The 22,739-nt window shown below is 43.4% G+C and overlaps 1 protein-coding gene across 1 annotated transcript; it reads left to right on the forward strand.

The window, feature by feature from the left end:
• Positions 1–3,285: 3,285 nt before the first annotated feature.
• Positions 3,286–22,061, forward strand: LOC135469373 (mycocerosic acid synthase-like). The gene is given in 9 exon segments (XM_064748003.1): positions 3,286–3,488; positions 4,024–4,184; positions 6,504–6,707; positions 7,072–7,253; positions 7,717–7,891; positions 9,045–9,910; positions 9,912–15,750; positions 21,342–21,527; positions 21,880–22,061. Coding segments are annotated over 9 exon segments (7,998 nt in total).
• The last annotated feature ends 678 nt before the right edge of the window (positions 22,062–22,739 follow it).

Below are 22,739 nucleotides of genomic sequence, written 5' to 3' on the forward strand. Positions count from 1 at the left end.
TGGAGTCACTGAAAAGGGAAATTCGAGCTTAATAAGTGTTAACTCACGGATCCGGTCGAACAACCTGAAAACAGATGATAAATCGGTGCCATTTCAAACACAGTTCCGCCCAGATGACCATATATAGCTTCAGTCTGACTAACCTTCTATGTACATTCACACAAATAGGTTAAAATTGAAGGCAACGGTACAGTTCATAACGCGTTCCGTGATCAGGAAGGGAGGAGCCCGTATAGACAGCACATAGCCGTCAACCAAGGTATGTCAAACGACTACTTGTATCTTAAAATATTGTTATAATGTTATCTGTTTTTCTTGAAAAACAATTATACAGAGTAATAGGTGGTGTGTGTGTAGGGCCGGGTGGGGGGGGGGGGGGGGGGGTGCAGTGGATGTGGGTGAATATACGTCGTAGGTGGTGTGTGTGTGGTGGTGGTGGGGGGGGGGGCAGTGGATGTGGGTGAATATACGTCGTAGGTGGTGTGTGTGTGGTGGGGATGGGGGGCAGTGGATGTGGGTGAATATACGTCGTAGGTGGTGTGTGTGTGGTGGGGATGGGGGGCAGTGGATGTGGGTCAATATACGTCGTAGGTGGTGTGTGTGTGGTGGGGAGGGGGGCAGTGGATGTGGGTGAATATACGTCGTAGGTGGTGTGTGTGTGGTGGGGAGGGGGGCAGTGGATGTGGGTGAATATACGTCGTAGGTGGTGTGTGTGTGGTGGGGGGGGGGGGGCAGTGGATGTGGGTGAATATACTTCGTAGGTGGTGTGTGTGTGGTGGGGGGGCAGTGGATGTGGGTGAATATACGTCGTAGGTGGTGTGTGTGGGGGGGGGCAGGATGTGGATGTGGCGGTTGGCAGAGGATGTGGGTGGGTGGGGGCAGAGGATGTGGATGTGGGGGCGGGCAGAAAATGTGAGTGTGGGAGGGGGGCAGAGGATGTGGGTGAATATACTCCTGCCCCTCAAGTTTCTCTCAGAAAAACTCCCAACTTATAACGTTAATGCATTGGTAGGATCTGTCTGAAATCCTGTCTGAGTGAAATCGGTAGTCATCCCGCCCCATCTTAACCATCCAGGTCTAAATATCTTACAGCTTCATTAATCTGGATTTGGGAGGTTACTGTTCGAGGTTTGAATTCTAAATCAATAAATTGAACATGAACTTAAGCTTAATGGGTGAATCGATTTAAAGCAGATTAGTGTCATTTGTTATAGCGCAGCTTGAGAAGTCAGTCATTGGCGTTTCTGTATAATGGGGTACTGTTGGGACATAAAAGTAAATCAAACACAATTCAAAAAACACAATTTACAATACACAGTTTACAAAAATACAAAAACATGGTGTACAAGAGATTTGAAAGCTATATACAGGGGAGTATAAAGTAAAAACTGAAGGTTCCTTCCACCATATAAATGGCCTGTGAGAATAGCTTTTTTGGCGTTTCTCTCAAAGTCCATGTGATGTAATGATGATCTAACGGACAGATAACGGGGAACAATACGTGTACTTGGCTCCCAACACAGCTTCAGAGATTTTACTCTCTGGAATATTACGTTAACGAACTGTGCTTTATTAAGAAGAGGCATATGCTAAACCTTTGCAAAGCTTGTCTTCCATTTTCAATGGATTTGCTTTGATTTCTGTAGAATTTAGAACTCGTTTAACTTCGTTTTTCTTGTATACTTTTATTTGTATCTGTAATCCACTTAAACTTTATAGTGTATGTCTTAATGTTTTAATGGAAAATGTTTAAATTAAAACCACGGGGCAAATAGGTGAACAGATTCGTCACAAATTTGAACGTTGGTATTATACTTATACTGCATTAAATATGTTGGAATACATTATCGATTTCAAATTATTTGAATGACAATAATGGACAATCCAGGTTGAACTTCTGACACGTATGCGTCAGGGGGAGTATCCCCTTGTTCCGCAAGTGTATTTATGGAGGGAGCTATATTGTATTGACCGGAGTTGCTCATGCATGGCGCTGATATAAAGACTACGGTCACACTTAAATGAACCAAGTCAAATCCTCAATATTGATATGTTTTGATAAAAAGAACAAATGACCCTGTACATGTCTTGTGAACATACCCTGTATGGTAGAGCTGATGGTGCTCTACTCACTTCCAATGTTGAACCTTCACTCAACATAGGCATTTGCATACGCACACAAAGGCTTCACCAGGGCTATTTTAGTAACTACTATTTAGGTTTCTTAATAGATATTGAGTTTCAAAATGAATTCCAGGTCTATGACCCATAATGACATGAATTTAGTTCGAAAAATTAGCAGACTGCAATGAATTTTAGCTTAGCTGAGAAAATAGAAAACAACGGAACAGTTGACAACATGGTTATGATAAAGACAAGCTTGAAGATTAAATGAACAATGAGCAATTCAGATTTCTGATACATCTCTGGCTGTATTCATGGAGCTTGTATTTTTGGTTAAAAATAGACGTGTACTGTGGTAGCTTAAAAGAAAAAAATAATTCAAGCTTAGTAATTTAGACAGAGGAGTGAAACCAGAACTGGATGGACAGCCATTTTTTTCTGAAGTGCTTGGTTACTCCATAAATCAATTTTTAATCTAAAAATCTTACGAGGTCATGGGAGAAACCGGAAACACGATGTGGCGTCACTCGTACCCCACGCTGGATCGGTCATATAGTAGAGACAAAACAGGGATCACGCGACGTCCCCAGCGGAAACAAGTGCAAGATCGGGTCATTAAAAAAAACCCAAAAGAGTCATGCCTGATTGACTAAAATTGATGATTTGACGGTGCTTTGATTCTCTGGATATACGTGGTTTTGCTTACTTTGAACTGAGATATCTTTGTTATACATCACAAAAATGCAAAATACAGCACACTTTCTAAACTTGGGCGGGACACTGTTTTGATATTAGTATATTCGTCTAGTTTGGTGGGATAACTGATAAACAAACGTTACCCAATAGTCAGCCTCTGTTATTTATGCGTTCAGTTCTGTACAATGCGGTATTACGAGTTTCACTGGAGACAAATGACAAGAGTCTTTTATGCCCTTGAAACAGCAGTTAAAAACTGCGTACTATGGCTTTTATTTGTGCTGTTCTTGTGTAGCACGTCATATGTTTCATTGTTATGCGCTCTCACTTAATGCTCGTACGTTTCAGAGTTCAAAACATATCCAAAAGATAAACATATTCAAAAGAACGTTTAGCCAGAAATTAAATGGTGGAAAAAACGCATTTTCGCATTTGGCGAACAGAGTGAACAGAAGAAAGTGAGTGATGGACATACAAGAACCCATTGCAATCGTTGGGCTGGGCTGTCGATTTCCTGGAGGAGACAACTTGGATGAATTCTGGAGAGTGTTATCAAAGGGAGAGAACCATGTGATAGACGTGCCGCCGGACAGATGGAATGTGGATGCCTGGTATCATCCGGAAGCTCCAGGAAAGATGTACTCACGAAAACTGGGCGCTGTCAAAGGGTGCGTAATTAAAAAGGTTTTGAAAGCTAAAACTAAATAGTTAAAAGGAGTATACACTGTGTAAAGCCAGAAGTCTTTGACGTATTCTGATTGTTGGTTTCTCAGTTACTTTTGCGTACAGCGCCTGTCGAACAGAATCTTGAGGCATTTTGATGTCTGGTTTATCCGTTTTAATTTGGAGAAAGAAGTTACTTTACAAATGAATTCTCAGCCATCAGTGTTTGGCGTGAGTAACCATACCACCTGACATATGGCGTGGATGACGTATTGTAGGACTATATGGTACTGCTTATATGAGTTACGTAGGACACTAAAGCAGGCCAGGCTACATTTCAAACACAGTGTATTTGACAGCTGTAGGGATACAGCCAAACACTGGCAACCAGTGCCAATCAGTGATAGTCAAAAACCAAGCAAGGCACATAAATACGGACCAAGGTTCGGAAGAATGAAGAATTGAGGCTGGCTTCCTGTCGCCAATAGTTAGCCTGACCTTAGCTGAAAATGATAAAGTTGCTGATGTGATGTGTTTCAGACACGATGAGTTTGACAATCGCCTGTACGGAATCAGCGAATCAGAGTCGCTAAAGATGGACCCCCAGCAAAGATTTGTGCTGGATTCCGTCCATATGGCGCTGGAGGATGGTGGGTTTACCAGGGAACATCTTCGGGGCAGTAAAACTGGTGTATATATAGGTAACTAATTGTTCTATACGAAACAGAGCGGCTTATATACCGCGGAGCGGCTTAGGGGCAGCATTTATTTATTTGATGGGAGTTTTACACCGTACCAAGTACAGTTAAAATGACGTCTATATATGTAACTAAATGTTTTACACAAAACGCAGGGGCTTGTTTACCGGTAAGAGACTTAGGGGTAGCAAAATTGGCGTCTACATAGGTAATTATACGTCTGTATGATAACCCCAGGGATGTGTTTACCAGAAAACAGCTTGGGGCAAGTAAAACAGGTGTCTACATAGGTAACTATACGTCTGTATGATAACCCCGGGGATGTATTTACCAGAGAACAGCTTCGGGGAAGTAAAACTGGCGTCTACACAGATAACTATACGCCTGTGTGATAACCCCAGGGATGTGTTTACCAGAGAACAACTTGGGGCAAGTAAAACAGATGTCTAAATAGGTAACTATACGTCTGTATGATAACCCCAGGGATGTGTTTACCAGAAAACAGCTTGGGGGAAGTAAAACAGGTGTCTACATAGGTAACTATACGTCTGTATGATAACCCTGAGGATGTGTTTACCAGAGAACAACTTGGGGCAAGTAAAACAGATGTCTAAATAGGTAACTATACGTCTGTATGATAACCCCAGGGATGTGTTTACCAGAAAACAGCTTGGGGGAAGTAAAACAGGTGTCTACATAGGTAACTATACGTCTGTATGATAACCCTGAGGATGTGTTTACCAGAAAACAGCTTGGGGGAAGTAAAACAGGTGTCTAAATAGGTAACTATATGTCTGTATGATAACCCCGGGGATGTGTTTACCAGAGAACAGCTTGGGGCAAGTAAAACTGGCGTCTACACAGATAACTATACGTCTGTGTGATAACCCCGGGGATGTGTTTACCAGAGAACAGCTTGGGGCAAGTAAAACAGGTGTCTACATAGGTAACTATACGTCTGTATGATAACCCTGAGGATGTGTTTACCAGAAAACAGCTTGGGGCAAGTAAAACAGGTGTCTACATAGGTAACTATACGTCTGTATGATAACCCCGGGGATGTGTTTACCAGAGAACAGCTTGGGGGAAGTAAAACTGGCGTCTACACAAATAACTATACGTCTGTGTGATAACCCCGGGGATGTGTTTACCAGAGAACAGCTTGGGGGAAGTAAAACAGGTGTCTACATAGGTAACTATACGTCTGTATGATAACCCCAGGGATGTGTTTACCAGAAAACAGCTTGGGGGAAGTAAAACAGGTGTCTACATAGGTAACTATACGTCTGTATGATAACCCTGAGGATGTGTTTACCAGAAAACAGCTTGGGGCAAGTAAAACAGGTGTCTAAATAGGTAACTATATGTCTGTATGATAACCCCGGGGATGTGTTTACCAGAAAACAGCTTGGGGGAAGTAAAACAGGTGTCTACATAGGTAACTATACGTCTGTATGATAACCCTGAGGATGTGTTTACCAGAAAACAGCTTGGGGCAAGTAAAACAGGTGTCTACATAGGTAACTATATGTCTGTATGATAACCCCGGGGATGTATTTACCAGAGAACAGCTTGGGGCAAGTAAAACAGGTGTCTAAATAGGTAACTATATGTCTGTATGATAACCCCGGGGATGTGTTTACCAGAGAACAGCTTGGGGCAAGTAAAACTGGCGTCTACACAGATGACTATACGTCTGTGTGATAACCCCGGGGATGTGTTTACCAGAGAACAACTTGGGGGGAGTAAAACAGATGTCTACATAGGTAACTATACGTCTGTATGATAACCCTAAGGATGTGTTTACCAGAGAACAACTTGGGGGAAGTAAAACAGGTGTCTACATAGGTAACTATACGTCTGTATGATAACCCTAAGGATGTGTTTACCAGAGAACAGCTTGGGGCAAGTAAAATAGGTGTCTACATAGGTAACTATACGTCTGTATGATAACCCTAAGGATGTGTTTACCAGAGAATAACTTGGGGGAAGTAAAACAGGTGTCTACATAGGTAACTATATGTCTGTATGATAACCCCGGGGATGTGTTTACCAGAGAACAGCTTCGGGGAAGTAAAACAGGTGTCTAAATAGGTAACTATATGTCTGTATGATAACCCCGAGGATGTGTTTACCAGAGAACAGCTTGGGGGGAGTAAAACAGGTGTCTATATGGTAACCTTTTCCTTTAGTTTTAGAAGTTTCTCTTATTGTCCGATTCACACCGTGCTCAAGATCATCGATACTACAAGAGCCTGTTCTGTATATAAAGGCAAATTTCACCAAACATTTCACTAATCACCGCTCTTTCACATGTGACAGGATCAATGAATACAGACTACTCAAACATCCTTTCAAAACACGTAGAAGTGGCTGATAATTACCACTTGACTGGATCTGCTAACAGTATAGTGGCCGCCCGGGTATCTTATGTGTACGATCTCCGCGGCCCGGCTGTTACCTTGGATACGGCCTGTTCCTCTGCCCTCATGGCCATCCATTTGGCCTCCCAGGGCCTTTCCACAGGTGGGTGCTCCTCTAATTCATTGCAGGATACTATGTCAGACTGGAAGATATACTGATGCAATGGTCTCATGTCACCTTCGTCGAGCAAAGTCACTAGAAGAGAATAAGAGACGGTATTTTGGTTATTCATAATGAACATAAAAGACAATAGCACGGAGGTAAAACCAGACCAGTGACGAAAGTGTGTTAGCTGGAAAATAGTGGACGTCACTGATCTAGAATTACTCAAAATGTTGTGCTCAGATGTGCTCTGTTAGCAGAAGAATTTCAAGATAATTATCCCTTTGTGTCTTATGTCGTGATAGTACGTTTGCTTAAGACCACGCTTACTTTCTAATCCTTGAAAAACTTAACTATTTGCCAGGAGACTGCGACCTTGCTTTGGCCGGAGGTGTCAATCTGGTCATGATACACATCTCGGGGGTGTACCTCAGTCAGGCAGGGATGGCCTCCCGTGTCGGTCAGTGCCAAGCCTTCTCAGCAGATGCTGACGGATACGTAAGAGGAGAAGGCTGTGGGGTTGTTGTACTGAAAAGATTGTCTGATGTAAGTTTTAAACCTCACGAACTTTGATAAGAATATATAAGGATGGTGAGCCTTTCATTAATATATAAATAATAAAACCAACTTGCCTTTTTTTTTTATAAAGAGATGAATATGAAAGGCAGGAAATTAGGCATATCAACGCACATTCATAAGTATTTTATTGGATTTATTTATTTGATTTGATTGGTGTTTTACGCCGTACTCAAGAATATTCCACTTATACGACCATGGCCAGCATTATGGTGGGTTGAAACCGGGCAGAGCTCGGGAGAAACCCACGACCATCCGCAGGTTTCCGCAAGACCTTCCCATGTACGGCCGTAGAGGAAGCCAGCATTATGTTATTTGAGATATTGCGAGCAACGCTGTTTCTTGGAATAATACTTGAATAAATGCATTTAGAAATGTGATGATTAGTCGCATAAGAAGTCTTGTGAGACAACTTTAATCATGTCTTTATCAGGCTTTGAAAAACAAAGACAAAATCTGGGGCACGATCACCACTGGAACAAACCAAGATGGCCACATGGCACAACCGATCACAGCGCCCTCTGGTCTTCAACAGGAACAACTTCTAGAAGATATGTACAGCCGTCACAATATCGACAAATCTACAGTGCAGTACATCGAAGCACATGGTTAGAATTATTTCTGACACGTGAGAATTAAGTTTGAAATTGATTGTTTTAAGACATATGTAACTGTAGAGGTTGACACGGAATATGTATCAACACAGAAGAGGTCTTAGTTCGAATCTTTATAAGGCTATTCCGGCTGCCCCTTTATTTATTTTTTTGGGCCTCCGTGGCCGAGGTGGTTATCACGCCAGCGCGGCGCAATGAGCATCCCACCAATGTGATCGCTGTGAGTTCAAATCCAGCTCATGCTGGATTCCTCTCCGGCCGTATGTGGGAAGGTCTGTCTGCAACCTGCTGATGACCTCGAATTTTCCCCGGGCCCTATTAGATTTCCTCCCACTATAATGCTGGCCGCCGTCGTATAAGTGAAAAATTCTCTAGTACCGCGAAAAACATCAATCAAATAAAAAAATAAATAACGATTTCTCGGCTCAACATATCAGGAACTTGGGTGGAAAAGTCCTAATCAAGTTAATCCTCTCACCCTCACCCGAAAAGCACTCCAAAACATTTCACATCCACTGTACGAGGGTTATGGTTATAGACAGAAGGACTTCAATATCGGGTGAAACCCACTGCCCTTCACCAGTTATCTAACACTCATTCTGACGTAAATCCACATCTGAACCACCGCCCTTTGCCAGTTATCTAACACTCATTCTGACGTAAACCCACATCTGAACCACCGCCCTTCGCCGGTTATCTAACACTCATTCTAACGTAAATCGACCTTTTAACCACCGCCCTTCGCCGATTATATAACACTCATTCTGACGTAAACCCACATCTGAACCACCGCCCTTTTCCAGTTATCTAACACTCACTCTGACGTAAACCTACATCTGAAACACTGCCCTTTGCCAGGTATCTAACACTCATTCTGACGTAAACCCACATCTGAACCACCGCCCTTCGCCAGTTATCTAGCCCTCATTCTGACGTAAACCCACATCTGAACCACCGCCCTTCGCCAGTTATATAACGCTGGCGAGACAGCTGACAAGGTGTGGTGGTCAGAACGGACTAATGAATGCCTCTTAATGCAGTCTCGCATAACCAGGCGAATCACATATATGGCAGTGTTAATCATTTTTCTTATTCATGACATGATCGCAGCTGTGAAATAAATAAATGTGTTTCTTCTTTACCATAGGCACAGGTACCCCTGTAGGAGACCCCATAGAAGCAAACTGTCTCGGCCGATTTTTCGGACAAGATGGCAAGATCCGACATATTGGTTCAGTGAAAACAAACATTGGACATCTGGAGTCAGCGGCAGGAGCAGCGGGGCTCATTAAAGTTCTGCTCATGATGAAGCACGAGACCATAGTGCCATCACTGTTCAGCTCAAAGCTCAACTCAAAGATTGAGTTTGAAAAGTACCATCTCAAAGTGCCTACTGATTGCGTCCCGTGGGAAGAGCTGCCCTCCGGAGGTAGGGCGGCTGGTGTTAACTCTTTTGGGTTTGGGGGATCCAACTGCCACGCTTACGTCAAGCAGTATGTGAAAATTGATCCACCATTGCCGCCTAAACCACGTAAACATGGGTACAGAATGATCGCCGTGTCATCTAAGAGTTCGTCTGGTTTGACGGCCAACGTCCTCCACCTGAAAGAAGCGGCTGAAAGAAATCGCCTAGACGTGGATGCTCTGTCCTTCACGTCAACATGTCGACGAGATCATCACGAATACCGTTTGGCTTTTTATGCCAGAGACCAGGAGGAGTTGATAGCTGAATTAGGTAAACACCATGTCTTTGAAGTGTCTCAACCAGCCAAAAAACTGCGTGTCGTTTATGTGTTCTGTGGAATGGGGACTGCTTGGAAGGGAATGTGCATTGATCTCTTGGATAAAGAGCAGGTTTTCAGGGACCAGTTAGAAGAAATTGACGAATTATTGAAAGAATTCAACTCTGTTTCTGTGATAAATAAACTCAGAAACCAAAGCAATATACACGACCCTGCTGTTGAGCCCCTGGTGCTTTTCGCTTGCCAGGTGGGACTGACGGCCGTGTGGCGCCACTGGGGGGGTGGAGGCTGATGCTGTGATTGGTCAGTCTGTAGGGGAAGTGGCTGCCGCCCACGCCGCCGGGATTCTGTCCCTCAGGTCGGCAGTAGATGTGATCTACCACAGGACTCAGCTCCTCTTACAATCAGTTGGAGGCAAAATGCTGGTAATTGGGAAATGTCCTGTTGAAAAAGTGGAAGAACTTTGCCATGAGCAAGGCGGTGGCGTTAACGTCGCCGTGTACAACAGTCCTACAAGCTGCACCGTTTCCGGTGACGACGAAGCGGTGACCGCTGTTCGGAAATGTCTCAAATTTTTGGATCAACCTGACATGATAATCACAGAGCTTTCTGTGAAAACAGCTTATCACTGCCACAAACAAAAACCCCTGGCAAATTCTCTCATCAAGGCCTTAAATGGACTGAAGGGACAGGATGCACAGCTTGACATCGTTTCTACAGTTACTGGTCACTTGGCATCTTCAACAGATTTTAAAACAGCAGAATACTGGGTGAAAAATCTCACAGACCCTGTTAAATTTTATCAGGGTTTATTGAGTGCAACAGATGGTGACAAATTCAACGTATTTCTCGAAATAGGACCGCGCCCGGTACTTCGAGCTCATTTCAACGACGTTTTCAGTACCGGATACAGCAATGGAGTGGTTGTACCCTCGATGGAGAAGATGTCAAACACTAACACCATGGTAAGCAGCCTCGGGAAGCTTTTTAGCCATGGTGTGAATCCCAGGTGGGCTTCTGTTATAGGGCAGGGTGTTACACAGCTAACTGTGGAACCCAAATACCAGTTTCAGAGAACGAAAGGTTTATTTGAACCTGAAACATCTCTCTTAGAACGCCAGGGGCTGCCAAGTATGAATGGGAGACATCCGTATGTGAATCGAGTTTCCGGGAATCTTCTCACAATGGAAATCCGGATAAATGAAAATGACACGGCATTTGTTTACTCACATGTTGTCGGCGGAGCGGCATTTGTCCCGGGATCTTTGTTCGCTGATGTCGCCTTTGAATACGCAAAAGAAATATTTGAAAATGTAGTGCAAGATGTACGAGTGTCTGTGCGCTTGTTGAAGCCTGTTGGTGTCATGAAGGGCCGTAGCCAGACATTAACTTTGATGACTGAAGCACAATCTTCACACAGCGCCAGCTTCAGGATTTTACACAAAAACTCTGCGTGTGTGTTTGGTGAAGTAGTCAAATCCGGAGACTCATTCGAGCCCAAGCCCTGTGACATAGCCGCTGTCCGCATGCGGTGTACATCTTCGATGGACAAAGATGAGATATATGACAGGTTGAGGCAGTTCGGATTTGCGTACGGCGAGCAACTTCAACTGATCACGAAGTGTGAAGCCAATTCCGTGGAGTGCTTAGCATGGCTAAGCGTCAGCGATCTCGTGAAAACACAGATGTGTAAAACTCATCTACATCCCTCCATTCTGGATGCAATCATGCAGTCTACCTGTGCAATTTACTCCAGTACTGAGTCTGTCTGGGAAGACCGTATACCGTCCATTCTTGGCGAGATTAGCATCCACAGGAAGGTCACTGGGGACATGATGTGTTATAGCAAACAGATGAGTCAGTCCAATGGGCAATTTCATTTTAGGGTTCTTCTACTAACACATGCTGGCCAGGTGATTGCAGAATTAAAAGACTTCGTTATACAGATTTTGAGCACCACAAAGACAACCGCAGAGGACCTAGAATACGAGCTCCAGTGGGTGCCAACTGAAATCTCTACAACGCCTCCTGATAAAAGAGCAATTTTGTTCATTCACCGGAAGCGCAAACCGGACAAAATTCTGCATAAACTGTCTGACTCTGTGAAGGTTATTTCCGAGGAGTCCACCTCAGGGTTGGTGATCCCAATAGACAAAATATCGGGGGTCGTATTCTATGCAGACTCGAGTGAAGAGACTGAAGACTATCTGATGAGATCATTGACAGAAATGTACGACAATCTCAGGGAAGTCATCTGCTTTCTGATCAACAGCGGGAGCGACATCCCAGTTTCCGTTGTGACGGTGAATACGCAAATATCAAAGGACGGTTCCAGTGTTTCTCAGGTGAACCTAGATGGATCACATTTATGGGGCATGGTGAGGTGTTATGTGAAAGAGGACAACCGAAAGTTACAGCTGATTGACCTCCAAGATTTCACACAAGCATCCATAGACACTTTAACGAATTGCTTGAATCTACAGAGCTTTCATGAATTTCGTTTTAGAGAACTGATGATATGTGAAGGAAAATTATTTAGGTATTCGGTGAAGACGTCACTGCGTGTGATGCCAATCAGAGAAAAGCTTAGTAGTCACACCGAAGTCAATCAGCCTTTGAATCTCGTCAGTGGTCGTAAAACACCAAGTTGTCCATACGAATATCGGTTGGAATATTCCACACAGGCAGCAGATACTTCGTCAAAAGGAGAAATAATCCCGGTAAAGGTGCAGTATGTTGTAATAACAAAATCAAGCGCATCTTCCACTGATAAATTGCAAACACATTTGGATGAAGGGCAGAGATTGGTCTGTGTGGAAGCAGTCGGTACAGCCAAACACGGACAAGAAAACAAGGACGTTATTGTTTTTATTCCAACATTTGCTAAAACTGTTTTAACAGTTTCAAAAACCAATACAATTCCAAAGTCACTCATTAGAGACTACAAGGCTGGTTTGCTGACATGTTTGGCGATTATAGAAAACATGGCACAACAAATACCCCTAGATTCTCAGGTGGCAGTGATAACTGAGCCGCGGTCCAGATGTTTTGGTCAATTATTGAAAGCTGTTTTGAACTATAAGGGAAGCACCCAGGTGCAGATTCATGAAAAACTGACACAAGAAAGTATCCCAAAAGGCACATCGCACGTTATTTTGTTTTCAAATTGTTCAAAGGAATTCTTCATTACAGAAGAAACTGGGCAGACAATAATTTCCATCGAAGGTTTTGGACTAGAAAGTAAAGACATTTTACTTTTGACAAGCCTAAACTTTACCCTTCGGGTAATTAAGCCATGGGAGATGTTTTCCAGTGGGAAGATTTCAGAATGTTTAAAACAAATATCGACCATGTTGTCAATGGAATGGAGAAGATTAAACGAAATCTTGAGCACATTTGAAGAAAAACATCTTGAAATCTTCGTGTCGCACGTCATTCATGTTGCAGATCAGTCACTGCCTTTGTGTGTTACTGAACGGACGCTTTTCCGAGGGAATGCGTCTTACGTTATAGTGGGAGGCCTGACGGGTCTAGGCTGGTTGATTGTTCAGTTCATCGCAGAAATGGGCGGTGGTCTGATCGCTATTACGTCACGGAGGACACCAGACGCGGACGCCCAGGAAAAGATGCGGAAACTAAGCCTGGAGACCGGAGCCAAAATTGAATTTCTACAGGCAGATGTGTGTGACTTGAGCTCTCTTGAAAACGCCTTCGTGATCCTACAGACAAAGTACCCTGACCACGCAGTCAAGGGAATATTTCAAGGTGCTGGTGTGCTGAAGGATTCTCTGTTGCTCTATTCCACAGCCGAAGACTTTGAGAAAGTTGCCTCGCCTAAAATCCAAGGTTCTTTAAATCTACATAAGCTGTGTATGCAACTTGGTCTAAAGTTGGACTACTTTATTTTACAGTCTTCAGTCGCATCTGTTTTCGGAAATCCAGGCCAGACAAGCTATGGTGCAGCTAACAGTTTTCTCGACACACTCGCCAGCTACCGTCGTCAAAAGGGTTTGAAAGCGCAGTCTCTAAACTGGGGACCATTATGTGTAGGAATGGCTGTGAAGGACGAGTCCGTAGTTAACAGCTGGAAAAGCGCAGGGTTTGAAGCCATTTCTGAAGAGGGAGTTCGACAGTGCTTGAGGCATGCTTTGTTGTCGGACAAGGCACATGTATGCTTTGCTGATATTTACATCAAGGTGGAAACTCCATCAGCTGACATACGAACGGTTTTAGATAGCGCAGTCAATAGTCCTGCCGAGAGACATCTCAAAGGCGTGGATATTGACCTATCGGCAATTCGGAGTATGAATGAAGAGGACAGGAAACAGGCTTTCTGGAAGTATATCAAGGCACTTGTAAACAGAGAATTTACTGTGTCGTCAGAGCTGCTTCAGCTTTCAACTCCTCTGTACAATTTAGGACTGAATTCAATGGTAGCCGTTTCCCTTAGTAACTGCGTGAGGAACGATACGGGAATCCATTTACCTGCTACTCGACTACTCTCAGAAGACCTGACGATGATAGATTTGGTGACAGAAATCGAAAATGCTGTTATGGCAAACGAGAATGTCACGATTGCCATATCGCCACTTGACATAGAGAGGATGTATTCCAAACTCTCGCCCTTGATATCACCGATTCAAGCCTTTATGTACCAAAAGTGTCATCGAAACAACTTCAGAAATGACATTCTAATTGGGACAGAATTTAACACCACATTCTCCATTCCAAAGGAGAACATCAAAGCTGCTGTGTACAAAGTCCTTGAGAGAAATAAACCAATAAGAACGGTATACAGACAGAACGGAAATCGTGTAGAGCCTGTCCTGCTGGAGGCGTTTAAAGTTCCGAAAATTATTGACATTTCATGTGATGACCCTAAGGACCTCACAGAACAAGTAAGACAGGTGTTTCACCGACCGTTTGACCTGAGTAAGGAATTGCCCCTCAGGATCATTTACAATCACACCAATGGCCCCAACTCTGAGATTAGATTTCTCTTCCATCACGTTTCCTTTGACCAAAAAGCAGTGTATATGTTTTTCAATGAGTTGAAAAGTTTTTTGCTCTCTGAAAACTTACCTGCTGTAAAGGAGGTTAACATTCCTTCGGAAGTGTTTAAATGTTTGTCGCCTCAATTCAGACAACAAGAGACATTTTGGGAGAAACGAATAAATCAGTCTATTCACTTGCCACTGCTTTCATTGTCCACTTCCCCCAATGCCCACATACCGCCAGTATTGGAGAAAACGGTTCTTCTTGATATTCCAACAGATATTGTCGCCGACATTATCAAAATGTCCCAAATACTTAAAATCACAATGTTTCAGTTTTTGGTGAGCTCCCTTCAGCTTCTGTGGCATATGTTAACTGGAGAGGAGAAATTAAGTCTGATAATAAACATTGACACACGCCAGCATGTCCCAGCCCTGATGAACGTCATGACTCACTGCGTGAACTACCTACCTGTTATTGGCTCCTTTGACCAAGACATTACAATTGGGGGTTTCCTACAGAGCAATTCAGCTGAGGTGAGGCAGTGTGTGGAGCATGGCCTCTATCCCGGGTTTTTGGTGCTGGAGAACACGTCAGAGGTGACGGCAGCCAACATCTGTAGACATAACGTGGTTATGGAGGATTTCACAGAGCAAGTGAAGTTGACGGATTATAGCGGAGTTCACCTTGGAAAGTCTGGACCCATGGGTCTTGACCGAGAGACAAGGCTTCTGCTGTGGACGAGTGGGAAATATAAAATTTTACAGCTGCAGCTAGATTACCACCCTGACTTACTCACCCAGGAAGCAGCTCAAACGTTTCTGTCTGACTTTAAGGCAATTATAACGTTCAGCCTGGGGAATCTGAGCACTGTCATAAACGACATACCTACATCAATACTGTCATCCTCTGTGACTTCTTCGAAGAATGTTACATCGTCTTCTCCAGCCTCATTGATGAACTCAGAGCCACCGATTTCTTTGCGAACAACGGTGGAGTCTAAGCAGCCAATTTCGTATGAGAAACTGGTCACTGGAGAAAAAAAGGCAGAAATTGGTACCGCGAACCAACTACAGATATCATACTCGGACATAACGCTTTCAACCGTTATAAAAGGTAAGACTCTTTCCATTAACCCGAACGTTAAATTTTTGGTGACAAAGATATTGTTTCTCTTATGTATTATTTCACAAAGCTAAGCACTGAAGAACACCCAAAGCATTAAACTCTGAAGAACACCCAAAGCATTAAACTCTGAATAACACCCAAAGCATTAAACGCTGAAGAACACCCATAGCATTAAACTCTGAAGAACAACCCACGCATTAAACAGTGAAGAACACCCCGAGCAGTGAATACTGAACCACATCCCGAGCAGTAAACACTGAACGACACCCGAGGAGTAAACATTGAAGAACATCCCAAGCAGTAGACACTGAAGAACACCCAAGCAGTAAACACTGAAGAACACCCAAGTAGTAAACACTGAACAACACCCCAAGCAGAAAACACTGAAGAACACCCCGAGGAGTAAACATTGAAGAACATCCCAAGCAGTAGACACTGAAGAAAACCCAAGCAGTAGACACTGAACAACACTCCACGCAGTAAACACTGAAGAACACCCCAAGCAGTAAACACTGAACAATACCCGAGCAGTGAATACTGAACCACATCCCGAGCAGTAAACACTGAACGACACCCCGAGCAGTAAACACTGAAGAACACTCCAAACAGTAGACACTGAAGAACACCCAAGCAGTAAACACTGAAGAACACCCAAGTAGTAAACACTGAAGAACACCCCAAGCAGAAAACACTGAACAACACCCCAAGCAGTAAAGACTGAACAGCATCCAAGCAGTAAACACCGAACAGCACCCCAAGGAGTGCACACTGAACAACACCCCAAGCAGTAAACACTGAAGAACACCCCGGGCAATAAATACTGAAGAACAAACGAAGTATTAAACACTGAGGAACACCACAAGCAGTAACACTTAAAACAACCCGAGCAGTAAACACTGAACAACACCCCAATCAGTAGACACTAAACAACACCCCAAGAAGTAGACACTGAAAACACTCCAAGCAGTAAACACTGAACAACACCCCAAGCAGTAAACACTGAACAACACCTCAATCGGTAGACACTGAAAACACTCGAAGCAGTAGACACTGAACAACAGCCCAAGCAGTAAACACTAAAAACGTTCCAAGCCACAGACACTGAACAACACCCCGGCCAGTAAACACTAAACAACACCTTGAACAATAGACACTGAACAACACCCCGAGCAGTAAACACTGAAGAACAGCCCAAGCAGTAGACACTGAAGAACACCCCAGAAGTAGACACTGATTAACACTCCAAGCAGTCAACACTGAGCAACACCCCAAGCAGAAAATACTGAACAATACACCAAGCAGTAGACACTGACGAACACCCAAAGCAGTAGGCACTGAACAACACCCCGAGCAGTAGACAATGAACAACACCCCGAACAGTAAACATTAAACAACACCCCAAGCAGTAAACACTGAAGAACACCCCAAGCAGTAAAAACTGAAGAACACCCCAAGCAGTAGACACTGAACAACACCACGAGCAGTAGACACTGAACAACAACCCAAGCAGTAAACACTGAACAGCACCTCGAGCAGTAAACACTGAACAACAACCCAAGCAGTAAACACTGAACAGCACCTCGAGCAGTAAACACTGAACAACAACCCAAGCAGTAAACACTGAACAGCACCTCGAGCAGTAAACACTGAACAACACCTCAAGTATTGAACCCACCCATCCAATGATAGATGCATTTTAGACGTGAAAATCAACGTCTGAGGTCAGATTCAGTTATGTTCTTGGTACTTGACCAGCCATGAAACAGACCAACTTCGTGTAAATGAAACGTTCTTGCGTAAGGTGTTAAACAAACAATCAACAAATCTTGATGTTTCTCTTGATCTGGCTCACAAAGTAGACATAAACACGATTACACCTTGCTCACTAATAATTAACCTGGCCCCCATGCTTTGGATATCACAGTGGTACCTGCTTGAATCACATATCCTTTGCTGAGAGGGAGAGTCCCTTTGTTCATGTTTTCTGGACTCTGGAGTGTAAGTCATGTTAACGGAGTGAAGAGAATAGGCATTCTCCATGGTTTACGGATATTCTACATGATTACGGATATTTTCCATGATTACGAACATTCTGCAGGCTTACGGACAATCTCTATGGATACGCACATTCTCCATGTTTACGGACAATCTCCTTGATTACGGACATTTCCAATGCTTACGCACATTCTCCATGATTACGGATATCTCCGTGGTTACAGACATCCTCAATGGTTACGGACATTCCCAATGGCTACCGTCATTCTCAATGGTTTACTAACAAACATTCCTTCCTTTGACGAGTGTATTTTGTGAAACTACGTTTTCCGTTGTTGCTAGATCTACACGATAGAAAAAATGGCACTTCACCAACAGATGCTCAGATTAGAATATACGACATGGAGACCAGCTTGTGGCCACATCAACAGATGTTCAGAATACAAAATATGACATGTAGACCATCTTGTGGCCACATCAACAGATGCTCAGAATACAAAATATGACATGTAGACCAGCCTGTGGCTACACAAACAGATGCTCGGAATAGAAAATATGACATGTAGACCAACCTGTGGCTACACAAACAGATGCTCAGAATAGAAAATATGACATGTAGAACATCATGTGGCTACACAAACAGATGCTCAGGATAGAAAATATGACATGTAGAACATCATGTGGCTACACAAACAGATGCTCAGGATAGAAAATATGACATGTAGACCAACCTGTGGCTACACAAACAGATGCTCAGAATAGAAAATATGACATGTAGAACATCATGTGGCTACACAAACAGATGCTCAGGATAGAAAATATGACATGTAGAACATCATGTGGCTACACAAACAGATGCTCGGAATAGAAAACATGACATGTAGACCAGCTTGTGGCTACACCAACAGATGCTCAAAATACAAAATATGACATGTAGACCAGCTTGTGGCTACACCAACAGATGCTCGGAATAGAAAATATGACATGTAGACCAGCCTGTGGCTACAACAACAGATGTTCAGAATAGAAAATATGACATGTAGACCAGCTTGTGGCCACAACAACAGATGCTCGGAATAGAAAACATGACATGTAGACCAGCTTCTGGCCACAACAACAGATGTTCAGAACAGAAAATATGACATGTAGACCAGCGTGTGGCTACACCAACAGATGCTCAAAATACAAAATATGACATGTAGACCAGCTTATGGCTACACCAACAGATGCTCAGAAGACAAAAACATGACATGTAGACCAGCTGCTCAAAATAGAATATACACAAACAGACGCTCAGAATACAAAATATGACATGTAGACCAGCTTGTGGCTACATCAAGAGATGCTCGGAATAGAAAACATGACATGTAGACAATCTTGTGGCCACACCAACAGACGATCAGAATAGAAAATATGACATGTAGACCAGCTGCTCAAAATAGAATATACACAAACAGACGCTCAGAATACAAAATATGACATGTAGACCAGCTTGTGGCTCCACCAACAGATGGTCAGAATAGAAAATATGACATGTAGACCATCTTATGGCCACGCGAACAGATGTTAAAAATAGAAAATATGACATGTAGACCATCTCGTGGCCACACGAACAGATGCTCAAAATACAAAATATGACATGTAGACCATCTTGTGGATACACCAACAGATGCTCAGAATAGAAAATATGACATGTAGACCATCTTGTGGCCACAACAACAGATGTTCAGAATAGAAAACATGATATGTAGACCAGCTTCTGGCCACAACAACAGATGTTCAGAACAGAAAATATGACATGTAGACCAGCGTGTGGCTACACCAACAGATGCTCAAAATACAAAATATGACATGTAGACCATCTTATGGCCACGCGAACAGATGTTCAAAATAGAAAATATGACATGTAGACCATCTTGTGGCCACACCAGCAGATGTTCAGAATAGAAAATATGACATGTAGATCAGCTTGTGGATACACCAGCTGATACTCAAAATAGAATATATGACATGTAGGCCAGCCTGTGGCCACACGAACAGATGCTTAGAATAGAAAATATGACATGTAGACCAGCTTGTGGCCACACCAACAGATGCTCAGAATAGAAAATATGACATGTAGACCAGCTTGTGGCTACACCAACAGATGCTCAAAATGCAAAATATGACATGTAGACCATCTTGTGGCCATACCAACAGATGCTCAGAATAGAAAATATGACATGAAGGCCAGCTTGTCGCTACACCAGTTGATGCTCAGAATACAATATATGACATGTAGACCAGCTGGTCGCTACACTAACAGATGCTTACGATACAAAACAAGATATATAGACAGGCTTGTTGCTGCACGTGGAAAAGCTTATCGCTACACCAACAGATGCTTACGATACAAAACATGACAGATAAACTAGCTTGTTGCTACACGTGGTCCAGCTTGTCGCTACACCAACAAGTGCTTACGATACAAAACAAGATATTTAGACAGGCTTGTAGCAACACGTGGAAAAGCTTATCGCTACACCAACACATGCTTACGATACAAAACATGACATATAAATACGAGCTTGTCACTAGACTGAAAGATTCGCTTAGGCTTGCTGCCTGTCCGATCGTAGAAAACTTGAAATCTATACCAGCTTTACTAACAGATGAAAGCGTCACATTTGATTTTTGTAATCCGCTCGTTATCTGAAAAAGGGCATGGATTACCGTTACTGCTAAGTCCCATTCACTGACACTCGTTGGGAAAAGGGCATGGAGAATGGTTACTGGCCCATTCACTGATGCCAGTAGTTACACCTGCAGACATGAAAACCCCACACAAGTATCAAATAACGCTAGTATTGTGCGCAATATAAATTTTACGGTGTAATTATTTGATAGGTGTTTTACGCCGTACTTTCCCTTATACGACGGCACCAGCCCCCAGTAACACAGTTGGTAGAGCATCCACTTCGGGAGCGGTAGCTCAAGTGTCAATCTTGCGTCGAGTTACACGTAAGACCTTAAAAGAGGAAGTTTTAACTTCCTCACTTGACGTTCAGTATGAAGGGGATAGTGCAACGACTGGTTGACCCGTATCAGTATAATGGCTCGGGCGGGGCGCCTTACTTACCTTAAGGCGTCTCAGTGAAGCAGCACTAGGTTAAAGAGCGCTGGAAATCCGCTCTGCAACAAGGAGGCACATTACATGCACTCTATGGATTCCTTCGTCGTCATGTCACTGAGAAATTGTTAACTACGCCGTTAAACCCCAAGTACTCACTCACCACGGCGGCCTGCATTATGGTGGGAGCAGTGTAATTATCCAGACATATCTCTGATGATATGTCAGAACGCAAAGGCTAGTTTGTATTCAAATCAGTGAGGAAAAGCGCTATACAGATAACGGTCTTCTGGTCTCGGTAAACCGCGGGCTCGCCCGCCGTTCAAAGCACAGCCTACTAGGAGAGGTGAAACTACTTGCTAACATAATCTCTGCCGTACAGGTCAATATTAGTGGGGAAAAGTCACACTTGTGACACTCCAAAACAAGTAAGTTATATCAGTAAGGCTTATACATATTTTGTTTTCTTTCTCAGGTTTTTGGTGTGAGATGAAGGTTGGTGATGGCTGCTGTACATCGTCATGGGAAGATGTGTTTCTTCGCCTGTCACTGACTAACGGAAAGCCAGGCTGCCTTGAGTGGGGTCTGGACGAGCATGGACGTTCGGGAAGATGGCTGTCCCCCAAATTAGGAGAGTCAGTCGTTGTTCTAAAGGAAGTGAGTTAGCAAGAAGCCTGGCTCATTTCTACTTATTAAAACATGCTTTATTTGATTACAGCATGCTTGGAATGCCAGAATGAAGGGTTATGACTTTATTCTAAGTCGATAAACGTGCAGACATATCGTGGCAATCAGGATGATTCATTGGTGATTGAACAATTTAAAGCTGATTTAGTGCCTGTACTGGTTAATGAATTAATTTGCCTTTCTATATCTACAGTTCTGTTTTCGGTGGATTGTTTTTTTTTAACCTGGGTAGCATGCATAGATCTGAACATTGAAATATAATAAAGAACAAATACCTCTCTTAGTTACTAGTTCTACTGACCTCACATTTGGTTGGTATTTTGCAGAATTCTTCAAGTTGATTATTCAGTCCGGAAATAAAACAGTTAAGTTCAGGACAATGGACGAGTCGGTGGCGGACACGTGGATCAGAGCGCTGACCGAACTCAAGAGATCCAAAGAACATCCACAGTCGTACGTGAATCGTGGGGCCGTGTTTGAGACAAATATTGTTACTACGCATCTGTAACGTTAACCTTACCTGGTTGCTTTAAGCGTAGTTGTCCAGGCTAATCCGGTTTCAAAAACCTGTATACCAGCATTAAGGAGAGCCCTGAGAAGTTAAGGGAAGGGAGATAACTCTATTTTACATGGCCTGTTTGTTCGTCAACAGTTAACTTGGGTGCAGGAGTGTGTTTTACTCCTGTTTTTGCATTTCATCTTGGACTGGGCTTGTATGACGTGTGTGCAACGACTTTTAAAATATAGTGGAGGTAAATACAACTAAATAACTTCCCGTAGCTGTACGGCTTTGCACAAGGGCACCTACTCAGCTGTACACATGTGTACGTTGTTTAGTTTTGCAGCTGTGTGAAAAATTGTACTTGAGAGCATATGCACGAGCATTTTCATGTACATGCGTAGAGTTGTGTGAATGAATATGCGTGTATCTGTGCAGCAGTACACCTGTTCAACACTTGCATAGCTGTGCAGCTATGCTGCTGTCTGCCTGTGGCTGTGCAGCCATGCAGTTGTCTGCCTGTGGCTGTGCAGCTATGCAGTTGTCTGCCTGTGGCTGTGCAGCTATGCCATTGTCTGCCTGTGTTTGTGCAGCTATGCTGTTGTCTGCCTGTGGCTGTACAGCTGATCAGTTGTCTGCCTGTGGCTGTGCAGCCATGCAGTTGTCTGCCTGTGGTTGTGCAGCTAT

The sequence above is a fragment of the Liolophura sinensis genome, chromosome 6, assembly GCF_032854445.1.
Source record: "Liolophura sinensis isolate JHLJ2023 chromosome 6, CUHK_Ljap_v2, whole genome shotgun sequence".
Lineage (NCBI taxonomy): Eukaryota > Metazoa > Mollusca > Polyplacophora > Chitonida > Chitonidae > Liolophura > Liolophura sinensis.